Source organism: Tiliqua scincoides, chromosome 3 (genome assembly GCF_035046505.1).
Source record: "Tiliqua scincoides isolate rTilSci1 chromosome 3, rTilSci1.hap2, whole genome shotgun sequence".
Lineage (NCBI taxonomy): Eukaryota > Metazoa > Chordata > Lepidosauria > Squamata > Scincidae > Tiliqua > Tiliqua scincoides.
The window spans coordinates 126,113,742-126,129,540 of NC_089823.1; the positions used below are offsets into that span (position 1 = coordinate 126,113,742).

A 15,799-nucleotide genomic window follows, 5' to 3' on the forward strand; every position below is an offset into this window, starting at 1 on the left:
AGGACCCCTGGGTACCAGCCACCCAGGAGTGAAACCAGCAATGCAACAAGACAAACAGCAGTAGGAGGCTTGGCTTTGTGGGCAGAGCTCCAAAGCATGCTTTTCCACATTCGAAAAAGTCCTCCTGTCCACCCTGAGCCTCTTACTAGTGTTTGTCATGTTGCATCTGGCCTCCCAACCCATAAGTAACTGGTGATTAATGTCATCACCAGTTGCTTCCAGTGGTATTTTGAATAGGTGGACCATGTGAAGTGGTACAGCAGAGGACAAATGTTGAGAAACACTATTCTAAGTACCCAGAACACCAGACTTCCAGAATCAAACAGAAAATGGTACAAAGTTGTATACTTGATTTATTTTCATAATAAACCAATTAAAAATACAAAAAAAACAAAAAATTCAGAAGGAATCCACAATTTAAAATTTTGTTTTTAAATACAAATTCACTCTGTAATATATGAATACATATAACATTAGAGCTCTAAACATAAGGATCTTATTTGTATCTATAAAATATTGCTCTATGGAAACAGTTTTTATGAAAACCATTTCTGAGAAATTAAATTACATATGTACAATAGAAAAAGTACTCTTATAGAAACATTTTAATCTCAAAATACTTGCATAAATCAAATATATTTCTTATTTCACCCACTTATAAAAAATGGGAAAGAAAAAGCTTTTTATTTTTAATTTTGATGTTAAAATGGTCTGAAAATAATATTTGCACCTATAGTGATAATTTTTATTTTGTTCAACAGGTTTATCTAATATATGCACATTATGAAAATATACAAATATAAAATCAATAACAGGCACAAATGTTAAACATATCCTGGACAGGAAAGGTACAGTTCCTTAGCCTTTTTTCTTTTTAAACAATATATCATCTTTGGTGCAAAATGCAGCACAGTCATGACTGAGCGTATCCACTTGTTTACTGTCCATATAAAAGGAAAATCACTGGCAGATCTTTGGAATTTGTAAGAAGAATCACATACATGGAATGAAAAACACTTTTGGGAAAGCTAATTTTTGTTTTAAAGCACTGATTAGGAGCACTGATTATATCATTATGCAAGACAGACAGTGTAAGAAATTTAAAAATTTTAAAGAGTGATCTTAGAAAAAGACAGACTGCATGTTCCTTCATGCTTGTATTTTGAAAGTCATAATACATACAATCATTTAGCAAATAACAGAACACTGAAATAAATTCTATAGTATTACTTCTAAAATTTAATTTCAGAAATTAAAATAGTTTTGTAATGCCTGCTTCTGAATCAAATGATGCGTATAGAACTGAAGAAGTTTCTTCACCTTTCACAGAGTTCATTTACTTTTGATTTACTCATATGGACTTGGTTCCAACTGTTCACTTTCTTGTTTAATATGCACCGCTGAGGGAAATCCATTTGAACTGGATACCATCACCACAAAAGGCTGCTGCTGAAAACTTTCCTCTGAATGTTTGGGATCTTCCACTATGCTGTCCTCTGCCTCCTCTTTTATTACCCCCTGTATAACAGTAGGCTTAGTTTCTGGTGCCTTAATGACTGAAGTGATCACTGTGTTGGATGGCTGGGCAACCATTTGTGAACTACTGGGTGTGAAAGTTACAATAGGGGTAGCAGTGGTGAAGGATGGAGAAGAAGCCACATTGACAGTTCCATTGCAAATTGTCTGCACGTTGCTTGTGAGAACCTGGTGAACCTGAGCAGGGCTGAAAACAATGGATGAAGGAGGCGAGACTGGCTTTGGAGACTGCAACAGGATATTCTCCTTAAGTACCGTCATGGGCTGTGAAGCTGGAATGGCTTGTAGAATAAACTTTTGAGACGTTGCAGAAGTTGGATCTCCACTGGCTATCACTGTTGTTAAAGGCACTGTCTGGAGTGTCACAGTATGCAGCTGTTGGTTTCCAGGTGAAACAACTACTGGCACTTGGCCTGGGGCTTGAATGCTCCTATTCGGATAGATAGGAAAACAGAAATGTTGTTAGTATCTGGAAAACAGCTGACAGTGAACTGGCCTTCAGTCTGGAAGGCCAACACTGAATCAGTGAGATCAGTGACTGAAGGACTCACTGGTAAATACCAACGACTCTCTCTTGCTCAGTCTACATTCAGAATCTTTAGGGTAGGGTGAATGAGTAGCATGGTTTATTTATTTAAAATATGTGTACCCTGGCTTTCTTGCCTTGACAATGTAAGGCAGTTTACAAAATTGAAAAGCAAAAACATGCCATAAACATAACATAGAAGACAGCTCAAAAAATTTAATTCCCAACCCAAACACTGCAATATTACCCAAGCACAGTTGACCATCATATTCTCCCCCCAAAGAGTGAAAAAGACAAGTTTTTATACAATATTTGTAAGAAGATAAAGGAGGAGTCAACTGGGCCTCTGTTGGGAGAGTATTCCACAGACTCAGTATCACCCCCATTACAAGGATCAGACAAATGGAAAGAAAGGCCAAGACATATCACACATCAGGCATGCTAAAAGCATGTAAAACTGTTGAAGAATCTAGTGATTGGCTTACAATGCCCCCTTCTTCCTGCCAAGTAATGGCTAAAGTGTACAGTGGGCCCTTGGTATGTGCAGGCGATTCATTGCAGGACCCCCCACAGATACTGAATTCCAGAGATAGGAAAACCAGATAGGAAAACCCAGCAAACCAGAAGTGCCTTTCAGAAGCATACAAGGAGGTCTTCTGAGGTGCAAGGTGGCCATGTGTTACTTCCCCACACCTCGGAAGGCCACCCAGAGGCTTCTGAAAGACCCTTCTGGTTGCATGTGGGAGGTCTCCGAAGCTCTTCAGCTATGGGTATGGCATCCATGGATATTCAAATCTGCAGATGCTGAGCCCGCAGATAAGGAGGGTCCACTGTACTTGATGAAGTTATATTCACTTAGAACCACAATATAGTATGTTGTTACTAAGAAAACACAGTCCAGCAGTGATTTGCTTTTAGCCTGCTATAAAGATGATAAAAAAAGCCACAAAGTCAGTAGCACTGTCCCAAAATTCAGACTGCAATGATTAAAATGTTCAGACAAGTTTATATTGCAAATACACTCTGGCAGGCCCAATGCCAGAAATACTGTGGTAGTCATATGCACAGACTTTCATAGACGCACCTGCCATACCCTTTCTGGTGTCTGCCTTTTCTATCTCTGGTCAGTAGAATGTATTTAGTACATATGTATTTAGTATAGTATATGACTGCTCACAATGAGTTCATGGCAATCCAGATCTTTCCTCTGTTAATTTAAAAAGGCTGCCCACACCCAATTGCAAAATACATTTTTCCAACAGGATGTTGAAATATACTTGACTTCCTGATGAGTGGTTTGCAGATAGCCAAGCAACTATTTCTGATCTATCTAGTAATAAGAAGCAACCGAATATCCTAACTAAAAATGAAGTTGACAATACAAAAAAGAATTTGGGGGGAGGAGGAAGGTCGCGTTCATAAACTTCATCCAGCCCTGCACGTTTCAGTCCCTTCTCTGATTCTCACTCCAGCTTCTTCTCCTTCCCTAGAGTCCAATTTCTTTCTCCTCTGATCCTCTTTTCTTTTCGTCCAGTTCTCTTTGCTTTTGTCATCCGTGAATCACTCCAAATCTGGCACAAGCAGCAGAGCCACAAGGTCAAGCAAAGCAGTTTCACGTACTGCAAGACAACTTACCATTATCTGTAATTCTGTTTCTGCTGACCACTAATGCCTAAAGATCAGCAGAAATAGTAGTGGAACTGTTTGCAACAACTAGAGAATGAAGCCTGCGTTCTCCATACATAGTTCTATATATCTGGCTTCTACCCCATCTCCAAATTCAAACTTGAAGAGGGAACAAAAATCTCTTTTTTGTAAGACTATGAATGCTTTTTGCATGAATGCTTTTTTCTCCCCCATTCTTTTGCTATGTAAACAGCAAATACTTTTTGGTTGAGAAGCAAAACAATTATTTCACCCCAGAAACTCCTTGGCTTGCTCTCTGTAAAATGTTGTCATCTCTGTGAGGTAAACATCACACCCCTTGTTTTTACTGTTTGGCGAGTTATCAATTTTCAGACTTTTCAAATGATTGAGTGTCTCTTTCTGGACTTCACTAATAAATTACAATTGGCTAGAAAAATTAACTCATTAATTCTGAAGGAGATTTTATTTTGATATGCATTCTAGTTGTAAAAACTTTTCCCAGCAAAACAGTGTGTGTTTTGGAGCTAAAATCTTGTCTTCTCTTTCCCATTTATGTGAATTAATTGCCCTAAGAATCTTTTGAACCTTGAGATTTCTGTAGATTAGTGGTTCCCAAACTTGTGGGTTGTGACCCACCAGCCAGGGAAGCACTTCTCCCTGCCCCTTTAAGGGATAGGGAGGAAGGAAGACAATGATGCAATCCCCAGGATTGCATTACTGCGGGCGGGGGGGGGGGGTTAAAACTTACCTAAGGGAGTGCTGGCCTCCAGGGGTTGTGGGGAACACCAAAGATGCATCTACAGGGCTCCCAATGCCTCCCAAACAGTATAAAACACAATCAAAAACCACTTCCAGGGGCTTCCCACACCCCCTGGAGGTCAGCACTCCCTTAAGTTTTTTAAAACTCCCTTAAGTTTTTAAAAAAAATAACCTTCCCCCAGCACAATTCTGGGAATTGCATCACTGCCATAACCCCTCCCCACACACATTTACTGTGCTCCCAACTCCCTTGTAGGAGTTTGGGAAGCACTGCTGTAGATTCTATCTGCTTGGTAAATACAGACAGGTGTGGGTGTAATTCCTACCAGAACTACCAACCATGTATCATTGTGATTTTCAATATTCAGTTAATGACACTACCATACAGTCAAGAAGGTATAACAGCTTATAAAGCACAGATGCCAGGCAATTCCTCTTATAAATCAGGCCATATTTTAATAGTAGGAGAGGACACAAATTTCTATGCTGATTTTGTGGGAGCCAACTTACTAGTATTTGACTACATTTCAGAAATGCCATTTATTTATAAGATTTACACACTGTCTTTGTACGATAATGAAACAGATTAAAACTAATAGATAATGCTGCACGATAAAATGGATTAAAAGAAACAAATACATTATTGGAAACAAGGAAAATTGTAAATAGAAGGTACAAGTGGATACGCGATTCCTATGGAACCCAAGATAACTATGTTTGTTGAAAGATCAGGTGCATCACATATACTTTACAATTATTGGTAAATATGCTTACTGTTGCAAAAATTTCTATAGTTAGTGTACTTGAAAACAATTTGAAGCTTACCCACCAATGCTGCTTTGATTTTTAAAAAGTGTGTGATCAGTTTCATATAGTTCTTAAGAACTATAGTTATCAACTATATCATTCAGATAAATGATAAAAGAGTGCTCTGTATTTGTGAATTCTTGAAACATATTTCAAGATACTATTCTCGTACGTGGTTTTTAAAATGTTGTAAAATGGTTGATATGTTGGTTTGTTGTTTAATGTTATCATACTGCAATAAATATGAATTGGAAAAAATACGAGTAAACAACAACAAAAAACCAATACTTTAATTAAAAACACAATGGCAGAGAAAACACCACAGACACACTGCATAGCAGGCACAAAAATAAAAACAGCCAAGACTGTTCAGAGGCCTGCCACTAGAATGTATACAGAAACAACCCACTGGGCCTCCAGAGGAACAGTGTTGCACAACTTTAATTCCATAACTGAAAAAGCCAAGTTTGGGACGCTTGTCAATTCCCCTGACATCTGCTAGAAGTAAGCAGGGGTAAGAGTTGGGAGGTCCAGTAAATTTTTTGAGTTGCCTTGCTGACAAACTTATCTTTCAGAAGGTGACGAATGAAAAAAAGAGAAAGAAGGGGCTCAACTATCCTTGATTTAAACCTCATCAACAGGGAAGAATTGGTCAAGAAAGTGATCTGATCCACCACTCCAGTGGTGTAGCTAAGCGGGTGCAGGGGGTAGCAACTGCACTGGGAAACAAGCTTTAGGGGGGCAACAAGCTGAGCCTGACACTCATGGCCAAAATTGTGAAAATCTTGGTATGTACAATTAATACCATTATATTATATCATTAGAAAGGTAATTTAATGCAGAATGCAATGAAACAGACCACATTGGAATATCTGTATAGTATCAGAAGTTATGGCCCATTAACCAGAAAACAAAAACACAGCTGCCTTAAGGAACAAAAAGTGGATTTCTTTAACTCAAAACTGACTTATAAGCCTGATTGTTCTGAGAGCCAATGAGATGTTATTATGATACAGCATGAAACCAATAAGGTGTTAATAGGAGTCAGCTCTCATTTCCATGTATTATAATACAGTTAACTCCTGCTAACTGGGGAAAGAAGTACTTTTTCCTGTGGTGCTCCTTTTATATTTAGCAAGGGGAGAATAACAGTCCCTCTTCATCCCAACATAGTGTCTCTCACCAATAAGGGGCACACTTTTTATTTATTTACTTAATTAAATTTGATTTTGTCATGGGGGGTCTACAAAAGTCTTCTTTGACTCCAGGTAGCAGATAATGCCTTAGCTATACCACTGGTTGGAAGGAGACGGCAGAGCAAGTGGGTGGTGAGCTGCTGGGGGAAGGAAGCAGGTTTTCCTCCATTTTTAACTTTTTAAAAAGTCAGGGCATGATGTCACTTCAGGTTGTGACATCACTTCCAGGGCATCATTTTAAGCTTCGCACCAGGCTACACAATCATTAGCTTCGCCACTACACCACTCTGTTCATTTCTTCATTCCAGAGGTAAACCAGGGCTTTAGATGAGTCACCAATCCTAGTAGCAGGAAAAACCCCTGGAGTTCTCAAGAAACCCTGGATCCATCAGCTTCTGAAGGCAGACCATTCAAATTGATCCCTGGCAGAGTTAAGAGGCCATGATCAACCTAAATCCTACTACAGAATGATCAGTCCGTGACAGTAATCTTAATGTCTCCACATCCAAGATGACCACCCACCTGCCCTAGAGTAAATATCAGGTTGTAACATGTGTCCTGCCACATGCATTGGGTCCAAAATTACTCAAAACAGGCCAATGATGGTCACTTAATCCTGAGCTGCACCTATACTAGGGGATACTGAAGTCCTCCAACACCAACAGTTGTTGGCACTCTTAACACCATGCTAAAAATCACACCAGCCAGCTCAGGCAGGGAGACTATTGGGCTGCACTCCACTCTTGTCTCACCCATTCAGCATCACACAAAGACATTCAAACCTAGTGGACTGCTGGACAAGACACCTGACAAAAGGGATGGCTTCATGATAGACTATTGCAATTCTGCCTCTCTGCCCCTGCAGCCACAGCTACTATAGTACCCAGAAGCTTCACAGACAAAGCTGGAAGAAACCAACCCATTCCAGCTCATCCAACCAAAATCTCTGTAATACGAGTCCTGGATCCGGCTAGTCTTACAGATAGACAGGCTATGACTAACCTTACTTCCCATGGAACAGCCAGACCAAAACCCCATCACCATAACTCCCTCGACCTGCCACCCTCTCAATGGCAGCACTGGCTACCTCCCACCACCCTGTCCTGAAAACATATGCTCCCTCTGCCAAGGCCAAACCCACCATCGAGATAACCCCATTTAACAACAACAACAACAACCACCAGGTATTTATATACCGCCTTTCTGGTCATCGGATTACTCCTCTGACTTTATTCAAGGCGGTTTACATAGGCAGGCGTTTCTAAATCCCTCAAGAGGATTTTTACAATCACAGAGGTTCTCTCTTTCAAGAACCAACAACATTTCAGAATGGATCTTCCTGGTTTGGTCTCACTTCTGGCCTCCAGTTCTCCCACGCAGGCACTTCGCCCACTCCCAGAGCAGGCACGCTCTGCCACGCAGGCACATAAAAGGGCTTTTATGGTTGAAAGGGGGAGACCCTTGCTCCTCCCCAAAGGAGTACAGTGAGTACTTAGGCACTACTTGACATCCTGAAGGCTTTATTTAACTGTTTTTATCTTCTGCATGTTTAACTTTTATGTTGTACACCGCTTTGTGTATCACAAAAGTAATATAGAAATCTTTTAAATAAACAAATAAAATATCCCACAGACAGTGATAATTGCTGGGACTGTAGAAACCAAGGGGCAGATATTTTGGGGACATGCTCCAGGATCAATCTTTTTTGGTTCTTATATTACAGAAAATAGAGAAAAGGACAGAATATTTATTGTCATCTGATTATTTTAGTTGTGCTTTATGGATACATAAAGCCAATAGTGCTAGCAGATGACCTTCACCTCTTAACTGTAGCCTGTTTGCATATCAGCTGTTTCTGGAAAAATGTACATCCTACAACCTTAGTAGACTGGTTAAATAAGATTGGTCTATTATTAAACTAACATGTTTTGGTTAAGGAAGGAAGGCAACCCGATGACAAACTTATTACTGTAAATGACGTTTGTTTATACAGTTTTGTAATGATAAAGTCCAAGATAATGTAATCCATTAATTTTGCTTGGAACAACTTATGTTCATGTAAAATTGTATTTATTCCACAGTTAAGGATGAGCTCAGCTCATTATATGAGAATAATTAATGATTATTATTGAGGTGATTATGCTATGAATGTTGGTGCATTCATTCTATTCTATTGCGCTTATTCATTCTGTTCTAGAAGTTTGGTAAGAAAGTATCTATTCCTGTATAACTCATCTGAGGTTGTTAAAAGGAAAAGATGCTACAAAAACATACTGGTAGGACTACAGAGTCTTAGGTAAGCATATACAATTTTATTAGTTGCTATATGCTTATATGATTGCAGTTTAGACCATGTGTACAAATTGTATTTGTATAAATTTTTTGTGTGTATGTATAAATAAATGAATAAACGTAAATATGATTATTTACACCTCTCAGCACACATATCCAGGATTTTAAGAAATCATTAGAGGACAACAATTCATTTGCTTTCTCACTTGCACAGTTTATAGTTTCCTAACTACAGCCGTGCATTGCTTAGTGACAGGGATGTGGAGCTGCACCCCCGTTGGCAAGACAGGCTTGACATTATACAAAGCCTCTGAAGATGAGGGGAGCCACACTCCCCTTGCCTCTGAGGCTTTTCTGAGGCACGCAGAGGCTCAGAACGCCCATTTCAGGAGGAAACACGCAACTTCAGATGCATGCTGCCTCTGTAAGGCTCAGAAAAACCTCCGGAGGCGAGGGGAGATGACTCCCTTCAGCTTCGTAGGCTGGGGGAAGGGGGAACAGGAACCAGTAGCAGCTATCGCAAATGTGGGCTGTTGCTGGTCGAAACACCACTAAGCAACACTCACCTGTATAGTTTTTTTTTTTTCCCTAACTCTCCTCGGCACAAACATTTTTAAAGCAACCAGACCCATAAAGGGTTGGCCAATTTGCAGCACAACATTTTAATGTGCAAAATCTTTGAATGTGCCACTCTACCTGTATCCGGCAGCATCCCAGCTGCATGCCTCGCACTGTTGAGAGGGCGTAGGAACTGGCACAGCTTGCCTCTGGCAGTGGCCAGATCTGCTGCACCTCATCCTGCCCCACTCTGCCACCAAAGGCCCCCTCCATGCCTAAGACCCCATCAGCATCCTTAACAAAGCCTCAGCGCCTGACAACATTTACCACCTTGGCGCAAAGGCTGCCAGCAAGCCAGGTTAGTGCAGGCCAGTTGGCCGCCAGTCACCCAGATGTTAGGCCTGGAGTTAACACCTCTGCATGAATTGTGTGCAGCTCGACAGTGGCCTTCGCGCTGAGCCAGTCAGGTGCAGAAGCTTTGCCCAGGTTGCTGCTGGGGCCTTTGGTATGGCAGGCGTTTGGCATGGCAGGACAAAAAGCAGCAGGTCTCACTACCACCAGAGGCAAGCTGCATCAGTTCCTGCTCCTCTCAGCAGTTGGAGGCAACCCAGCCAAGCCACATGCAGCTGGGGGACCCCCCCAAGAATTCACCCACGTCACTGATGGGGGAATAGGCTCTGCTATGTGTGCCACTTGGAAAATGTCTGTGTGTCACAGACATGCACAGACACAGACACTAGCATGCATGCCACAGGTTGGCCACCTCTGATCCAATACTATGTACTATGATCAGAGTACCTTCCACTCTCACTAATTCAAAATACATCAAAGAATAGAAATTATTTCTTATTGACTATATATAATCATAATGTGATGCCTCTGATTAACTGCAACGCAGCAGGAGAAACTTTGTCATAGGTTTTTTTTTCCTTTTTAAAAAAACTTTCTTTTAGAATATTTCCTGTTTGGCAGTTCAAAAGTAAGAGCAGTAACCAGAGCTCTACATTTTGTTGCTCTTCTTATAACTAAGACCTCTTTCAGTTTTCTTACCTTATACTTTGAACTGAAGAATTCATCGTTTCATCCTGCGTGTTATTGGCTACACCAGTGTGTCCTTCTGGGATGGATTGCATTGGTGGCATTAAATGAACAGTTCGATAAAGCTGAGTTGGATGTACTGGGTGAGAAGACTGCACTGTCCTCAACATGTCTGATGCCATGTTAGGTAGTTGCTGCTGTACAATTTCCATGGGCTGCTTAAGTTTGGCTGAATTGGAATTGACTGGTATCTTTAAAACAGCAGTAGATCCTCCTCTTGGTCCTGTGTTTGAAGATGCTTTGGTCCTGCTCACTTGGTTTCGATTGGCCACAGGTGTTGAGAATAAAGAGGAATCAGTGGAGTTTGAACTTGAACTAGGATCATCATCATCTATGTAGATGAGGTCTTTTGGCATTTCCTTAAACTGGTATACCAAACGTTGTCCCTCTACTTTGGCCAGGATGCCTCTTTGGTAATAATATCTGTTCAAAGCAGAAAAATACAGCAAAAGGTTACACAAAAGAATACATACAGGGAAGAGAGGCTGCCGAAATATTTTTAACAACTAGTTTAACCTAATTAGAGATCATACCAACATACCCTTACGATAAACAGTGTTCATTTACTACTAGTTCTGCTTTAATGCTGAGCCTATGAATATCTGAGCAGGATTTTTTTTTTAAAAGATTATTCTCCATATGTGAAAGGTGTATAAGTCACCTCTGAAATGGCATATTGTGCAAAATATGAACCAAAAACTAGAAGCAATTTCATCTCATTTAAAAAATGAATTTTTTTTAATATGCAGGCTGAATTGCATATTAAGACATTGCATAATAACCATTATTTCTTGTTTCAAGCTATGGAGAATTGGTCAAAGGATACTTGTTTTAAAACCTTCATAACCAATATGGAATCTCTTTAATTTTGATACTTCAGGTCACTTTTTGAATTTCTAAAACTCACTGAACGTATATTAAAAGGAATATATTATATGGCTTGTATTAAACTTAATTTTTAATTAGAATATTCATGGGAATTCATTTGATTAGTAATGGCAATCACTAATCAAAAAGTGATTAGGGAAAAAAAGAAAAAAGGTAAGAGAAATAAAAGATCTAAGGTGACAGTACCAAAGTACTATCAAGCATTATCCAAAGCTGCTGCTCTTGAAGAGGTCAGAAGACAAATCAATGGAAATGTGCTTGCCTCATTCAGTTAAATTGGGAACTCATCCCTCTAGAGGGAGGAGGCAAGCATCAGATCTCTTGCTAAATTTCTGGAATTTTGTGAAGTTCTATAGGTATTGTGAATGGAATACCTTGTTTATACAAAAGCAAAAATAGTGGCTAGCACTGTTTTTAAAACATTTGTGCAAGAGCTAGTGTAAGAGCTCACACAGTGCTACAGGAGGTAGGTTCACAATTCAAGTTGCATGAGCAAATAACACATGTGGATTTACTTTTTTCATACAGTGCTGTAACACAAGGTATAAAACAGTTCTCCTGTGAGTAGGAGATAGCTTTTACATACAGAAGAGCATGTCTAGATCTAACCCATGCAGCCTTAAGTTGGTGTTTAAAAGGTAAAGGGCAAAATATTAACCAGGTCTACTCAGAAGTAAGTCCTATTGTGTTTAATGGGACTTATTCCCAGGAAAGTGAGGTTAGGATTGCGGCCTAAGTAGTTGCAAGAAAAGGATGATATATATTTTTAGAAATATTATTTCATAAGCTTACACTTTTATTTATTATTCATATTTACTACTATACAAATGATATTAACATTGATGAACATTAGAAAAAATAAAAAAGTTAAGAAAATTACTACATACATATAATTTAGTAAAGCATGGGACAGTAGGAAAGAGCTGAAAAACTCTTAATTTCTAAACCACTTTCGTTATTTTTTTCATATTTTCAACCTAATTCAAAGTTGAACAAACATGGGAATGAAACAGCACGGATTTCTAAGGAACAATGTACATTTAATATTTTCAATTAATATTTGTTACATATATTTTGAAATGATGTTTTGTTGCTCTGAACCAATTGACAATGCTTAATTTGAAATGCTAACAGGCTTTCAACTAATAATATTCATTTAGAATTAAGAGTAGATTCTCTTATTTTGTTGAGGTTACATACCTGAGAGCTCTGCCCATTGTTTCGTAATTCATATCGGGTTTGTTTTTGTGTTTTCCCCACAACTTGGATACGGCCTTGGAATCAACTAGCTTAAAAATGCCCTTCTCTCTCTGAGTCCATTTAATGTATTTAGGACAAGTAGCCTTGTCCTGAAGCAGTGCTAGTAAGAACTCCCAAAGATAAATGGTGTTTCCTGAAATAAATAAAAAGCTTTTCAGAACTAAAAAAAATGTGCAAAAAGAGGACGTGCAAATTTTTGACAGACATAAAGACTCTTTAGACTACCTATCTCAAACTATATACACAATATAGCTATCTCTGTTCATATATAATAGACCAGTGTTTCTCAAGCTATGGGTCAGGACCCACTAGGTGGGTCGTGAGCCCATCTCAGGTGGGTCGCCATTAATTTCAATATTTTATTTTTAATCTGTTAGACTTGATGCTACCATGGTATGTGACTACATTTGGGGAAATGTTACAGACTTGTACTTTTAACAAGCTACTATGTATATGCTTTTAAGAATGATAGTCAATGTGACTTACTCCTAGGTAAGTGTGGTTAGGATTGCAGCCTAGGATTGTTAAAAATGTTCCTGCTTTATGACATCACTTCCGGTGGGTCCTAACAGATTCTCATTCTAAAAAGTGGGTCCTGGTGCTAAATGTGCAAGAACCACTGTTATAGACTATTTCTTGCTTTTTGCTTGAACAAATATCATAATTTTAGGGAAAACAGATTAGGAGGAAGAGGTGGCCCACAGTGAATTGTGGGTAAACGAATGAAGCAAGCACAAAGGAATTTTAACAGCACCATGTTTCTTCTTGCCCCTATAGCTGGTGGAAGTTTTTAAAATGTGATGCTAAATAATTTTGCTGGGATCTCCTTTATGAAAAAACTGTCAAGAGATTTCTTTGACAAGAATGGTTTCAGATATCATTCAAACAACTTGAATCAGAGCAGTCAGCACAGAGCTATGTAATGAATGTGAGGGTAGGGTGGAATTTAACTCCACAGTCTTGGCAAAGTCCCATAACCCATAGTCTTCCAGGTTCAAGCAAACACGTTAGCCATTCTACCCTAAATATTGCAGTTATTACATGGAGAACACTGAAAGATGATTCCTTGTGGCACCAGCCCCATGCATTTGTAAACTGCTTTACCACATGGATCACCCCAACTTCAAGCAGTCTCTTCACACAAGTATTACATATTTCAGACAGTCACTGGCATAGAGAATGTACGTAGTTATCTCATTCCATATAGTCAGCATTGTAATGATTATAAAACTGCTTACAAGGAGGTAGAAGCATTTTTTTTTAGCAGACTCAAGCATGGCTGTAATATCTAACTTTGTTCTGACTTTCACTAACAGTAGCAGCAGGAAATGTCATACTATTGTGCTACTGCATTCAGACTGGCTATATTTGACTGGTACTATCAAAGTCAGGTGGGTGGATAACTGTATGTACACTGGAAGAAGCAATAGCCACAAATGAATAGTATCATATTATTCTAACAGAAACATGAAAAAGATCGCACTTGCCAGGGAACAGGGTCTGGGTTGACAGAATAAAGACGTCTCAATTACCCATTTTGCAGTTATCAGAACAGACTAAAAATTCACTTCTAGTAAAAGGTAAAAATATTCCTATTATTCCCTCCCCACCCTTGTGATCAGAATCTAGCAGCTGTCCTAAAGTAGGACCAGTTGAAACAGGATGCACCATCAGGTAGAGGCTCAAATGGCCCGTTACTGCAGAGTTTTCAATGGACCATTAAGGCCTTTTTGCAGGGCATTCAGCCTGACCAGAGTTCTATAACTGTTGCATGCTGTAATCTCAACTGCTGCTGTCCCTTGCTGCTACTTGTCCGTGTTGTTTTTACTGGTTTATGAATTTTAATTATGGGTCAGACTGAAGTCTTTAAGAGTGCAAACACAGTGTAATGATAATTCTATAAATAAGTTACCCAGAATTTGACATTTAATTATGTTCATCAGCCCACAACTTGCACTGTCCATGCTTACCTTTCCCATCTTTATTTTTCTTTTTCACTGAAATGTTTGGAGTCAGAGTAGGGGATTCTGGACGAGGAGCTCTCGGCTTTTTCGCTGAAAGAAACACAATGTTGTATAAGTTTTCACACTGAAACTAGGAAAGATACAGGACAATCAGTTTTAGTCCTGGTCCTTCTCCCTCTTTCCTTTTGAGCAGCTGTATTGCTGTGGAAGAGGTCAGTAGTTTGACAGGCTGTTAAGCTACCACACTGGGTTCCAAGTCAATAGTTTTATAGTGTTTTTATCACTGAATGGATTTAATAGTAGCTCAAGCATAAGCAGTTTAATTATCCAAAGTAACAATAAAACTTTGATAAATACATACAGATAAGTTACATTTATCCCATTTAAGGGCCAGGCTAAGAGACTTACAGTTAATGCCAATAAAGGTTCTCAAAATCAAATCGAATCGACTTACAGTTTAGTTAAATATGGCTGGTGTAGTGCAATTGCTAAAAGTGTGTCAAGAAGCACCTGGTTCAAACCTCACTACACACACTACGTGGCCCTAGCTATGTTACACTCTCCCACCTTTGAGCCAACCTACCTCACTGTATTGATATTAGATATTACTGAAGTAGCATGTGAAGTATGAATGCGAAGCATTATTACATACTGTATACTACTAATACTAAATACATGCTTATTAATACTCTTGGCATTGAATTTTATTGCTATTTTTAAAAAGTGATTAGCAATGGTGAGATTCCACAGTTAGCATTAAAAAAACCTTTCACTTCGTGCAGTGGCCCAAATGCATACAGAATGTTCATAAGTAGTCACCAGGGATGAGCAACACTTGCAAAGCTGCTGCATGAGTATGTATCAACACACACTGTGGGCGAGTACCACAGCTCTGTGGAGCTCTAACTCAATACAGTGCTTTTCAGTGTACTTCCCATTTTATGTTCAGGGTTTCTGAGTGTGCGAAGGTTAGCTTTAGTCGTCTTAAAGAAGGAGAGAAAAAATCTCTTGCATCAAGGAGGAAACCTCTATTCACAGAGTTCAGCTGAAGGTATTATTTCTCTGAAGAGGATCAAATTTGTCTTCTATAATGTATAGTAACTGCAGTGTAAAGCAATCTAGAACATATCTGCTTGCCTAAAAAGATATTATTCTTTCCTAATAAGCCACTACACCAATTTGGATTCCTTTTTCCAATTCATATTGTGAACTGGATACTATAAACACAGACATAACTAAAAAATTACATTTTTAGATGGCTGTTTAGG

General features: G+C 39.1%; 1 protein-coding gene across 4 annotated transcripts in view; it reads right to left on the bottom strand.

Annotated features, from left to right (window-relative positions):
* Window positions 1-717: 717 nt before the first annotated feature.
* The window catches only part of ELF1 (E74 like ETS transcription factor 1), a 76,998-nt gene continuing 61,916 nt past the window's right edge, over window positions 718-15,799 (bottom strand). For all 4 annotated transcript variants that reach the window (XM_066621873.1, XM_066621875.1, XM_066621874.1 and 1 more), the window contains exons 6-9: window positions 14,538-14,621; window positions 12,508-12,700; window positions 10,372-10,842; window positions 718-1,966 (exon numbers count right to left, since the gene is read on the bottom strand). In XM_066621873.1, coding sequence (XP_066477970.1) covers window positions 1,348-1,966; window positions 10,372-10,842; window positions 12,508-12,700; window positions 14,538-14,621 — 1,367 coding nt within the window. In that variant the 3' untranslated portion in view covers window positions 718-1,347. The remainder of the gene's footprint in view (window positions 1,967-10,371; window positions 10,843-12,507; window positions 12,701-14,537; window positions 14,622-15,799) is intronic.